We start from the raw sequence: 3,289 nt of genomic DNA on the forward strand, positions 1-3,289 counted from the left end.
CATGAACAGGCACAGTGGCTGGTGAGGGCTTTTGGGCAGTGGCATTACCACTGGTATTCCGAACAACATATGGTTTCATCATGTTGACGTGACACACCTGGTGTTCCTTTCTTCGGTCCGGTGTCCCTACCAATCCAGTTCACTGACCTTCTTCATGACCTTATATGGCCCCTGATACTTGGCCGCTAAGAGACTACTAGGCACAGGTAGAAAGATGAACCCATTATCTCCCACTTGGAATTGTCATGCTTCTCTACTGTTTGCTTGGTCATACCGGGCTTTCATTTTTCCTTGAAACTTCTGCATCTCCTCATGAGCCATTTGGTAGACCTCGCGCAAATGCTGTCGGAACCTCACCACATAGTCTAGCACATCGATACTTTGTTCTTCATGGGTCTATATCTCCCTCAAAAGTTTGAGAGGTCCACGCACTTGATGTCCAAAGACCAGCTGAAAGTGGGAAAATCCCAGATATTCTTGCCATGAATCGGGAATAGCAAACAACAAGAACAGCACGTGTCCCAATCTTGCGTTTTCTGGTCTTCACAGCATGCACGTAATGCATTTTTGAGCGTGGCATGAAACCTTTCCAAAGCACCTTGAGACTGTGGATGATAAGCAGAGGACATTATGTGCCTTCAAAAACTTTTGACATGAAGACACTACCTTTGCCAGTTAGAATAATCTTTGGCAACCCGAATGTGGTCACGAACTGTACCAGAGCCCGCGACACATTTTGACTCATTGCTGCCCGCAACAGGTACGCTTCAGGGAAGCGTGTCGACACACACATTACCATTAACAAATGGGTGTGTCCCTTCTTTGTCTTTGGCAGAGGTCCGACAATATCCATGATGATCTTGGAGAAGGGTTCTTCCACCACTGGGATAGGTTGCAATGGTGCCTTTCGATGATTCGGATCCTTTTTACTTATCACTTGACACGAGTGACAACTACGGCAATATTCTGCAACTCTCCTGTTAAAATTTGGCCAACAAAATTCAAGGGAAACTTTCTCACGTGTCTTGCGTACTCCTAGATGTCCTCCCATTGGTTGCTCATGAGCCAGCCTTAAAATCTCCTCTCGGTACTGTGGTGGCACTTCCGCCTGATATAGAATGGTCCACTCAGCATCAGCAGGCACTATCTTAGGCCGCCATTTGTGCATTAGGACATCATCCTTTAAATAGTAACCGGAGGGTTCAACCTCGAGTTCACTCAGGGATTCAGCTTTATCCCTTATCCTTGCAAGTTCTGAGTCTTGTTTTTGAGCTTCAATGAGCGATTCCCTCGAGTATTCTGAACATAATAAACCAGGCTGCACTACACCCCTGAGCATTTGGAGAAAAGTACCCGCAAGCACACCGGTAGGAACATCATCTCTGTCCTTTTTCTGTTGGGTGGTACTAGCATGGGTAATAGCACATGCTGGATACTTATTTTGTTCAATCTCCACCTCCCCTTCATTCCTGTCAGCATGAATTTTACATGGTGCTTTGCAACATTGTTGTCCAGCTATGTCATTTCTTAACAATAACTATACCCCTTGCATTGGTTCCTCATCCACCAAAGTAACTGGATATGTACCAGAAATAAAAGAAGAGCTTAAATTCACTTCATATAAAGGCAATTCCTCTCTTCCCCTAATGTAGCGAACCACGACAGTTTCTCCCAAAGCAGACGATTCATCGAAGGGTAAGACTGTTCTCTGCAGGACACTCTGCTCAGCTCCAGTATCACACATAATCCTTATCTGTACAGGCTGGGTACCTTGGTCCTGCAGAGACACAGATCCAGCATGAATGAAGGCTTCCTGTCCTTGCCTTATGGCCATGTCTCTCTTCTTCATCATCCCTTGGCATAATTTCTGTCTTCTCATCACCTCATTAACATTAAGTGCTTGGTCATCCCTCTCGTGATTTTGATTAGAGGACTTATTTTCCCCTGGCCCATGATTTCCTTTTGAGCCAGCAGCAGCAGTGTTTTTAGCACTGCCATGTGTAGGATTTCCCCCTACTCCTTTCCCTGGGGGAGGGTACGATGGAGCCGGCACTCTGGGGCTCCAATTACTCCGAAATTGCTTTGGAGGTTGGTTTGGATGGAATGAAGAAGGGCACCATCCTGAGCCAGAATAGCTACTGATCTTTTCCTTCAGTGTATACTCATCTGCCATTACAGCAGCCTGGTCAGGGTAAGTGATATTTCGATCTTCGATATATTGCCGAGTTGCTGTTGGTAATATTAGTAGAAACTGCTCTAATCCTATGAGCTCTATTATCCTGCTGTAGGTCTTGTTATTTCCAAGAGAGGCCTCCACCAACCTATCATGGCTAATCTTCATTTGCCTCCAATACTCTGCATAGCTTTCTGATCCTTTCCTCAAGTTCCTGAACTTCTGGCGATAAGCCTCAGGCACACGTTCGAAAGCTTTCAAGATCAATGCCTCTACCAGGCGATAATCATGCGCAACAGGATTGGATACCTCATTCATTGTAAGCATCCACCGCTCTCCCGGTTAACTTTGTTGGCAACAGGCAAGACCAGAAGTCCTCTGGGACCTAGTAACTCCTCATTACTCTCTCAAACGACAGGAAGAAGCCTTCAGGATTCTTTTCATCGTAGGAGGGAAGGAGTCCCACCATATCTCGGTCTGTAAACCCTCCCATGGGGTATGCCCTGGGTGATCTTGAATTCTGACGGTGCATCTCCAACAGAGCTCGAAATGACTTAGCCTCGAGCTCAGCTGCTTTAAATTTAATTTTCATCCTCAATAACTCTTGTGACCTCTGAACTTCATCATGAAATTTAACTTCAACTGGACTTGAAGTTCGGTAGGCAGTCTGGCTTGATGACATGGCTGATGATAACATTGACACTGCTGCGGCTCCTCCCATAACAGAGTGTTCTTGGGTTATGGAGTTGTCTTCGTCCGTATCTTCAAGTGCTATCTCCAACTCACGCTTTTCCCTCAATCCATGACGCCTATTAAGTTCACTCTTTACGGCATCCAGAATCTGTTGTCTTTTACCTGCGTTTTGGATATAATCCATATGTGAGCTCACTTCAATTAGCTCTACTGGGGAGAGTTGACTTAACAAAAAGTCTTTTGGTTCCTCTACAAACCTAGAAACTCGATCTGAATTTTCGTCTCCCATGACCGTAACGATAGAACCTTGAACCTTTAATGTAACTACAGCTGCTTGATAAAAAAAATCAAAACTTCTGGTCAACACCAATTTCACACTATGATATCAACAGAATAAAACAAACCCGACAAATCAGCTTGCAT

General features: G+C 45.1%; 1 protein-coding gene across 1 annotated transcript; it reads right to left on the bottom strand.

The window, feature by feature from the left end:
- Nucleotides 1–628: 628 nt before the first annotated feature.
- On the bottom strand, nucleotides 629–2,491 carry LOC137618859 (uncharacterized). The gene is made up of 2 exons (XM_068349067.1): nucleotides 1,544–2,491; nucleotides 629–1,393 (listed from the first exon to the last, which is right to left on the bottom strand). The coding sequence occupies exons 1-2, from the start codon at nucleotides 2,489–2,491 to the stop codon at nucleotides 629–631; spliced, it is 1,713 nt and encodes a 570-aa protein (XP_068205168.1).
- Nucleotides 2,492–3,289: the final 798 nt, after the last annotated feature.

This window comes from Palaemon carinicauda, chromosome 2 (assembly GCF_036898095.1).
Source record: "Palaemon carinicauda isolate YSFRI2023 chromosome 2, ASM3689809v2, whole genome shotgun sequence".
NCBI lineage: Eukaryota > Metazoa > Arthropoda > Malacostraca > Decapoda > Palaemonidae > Palaemon > Palaemon carinicauda.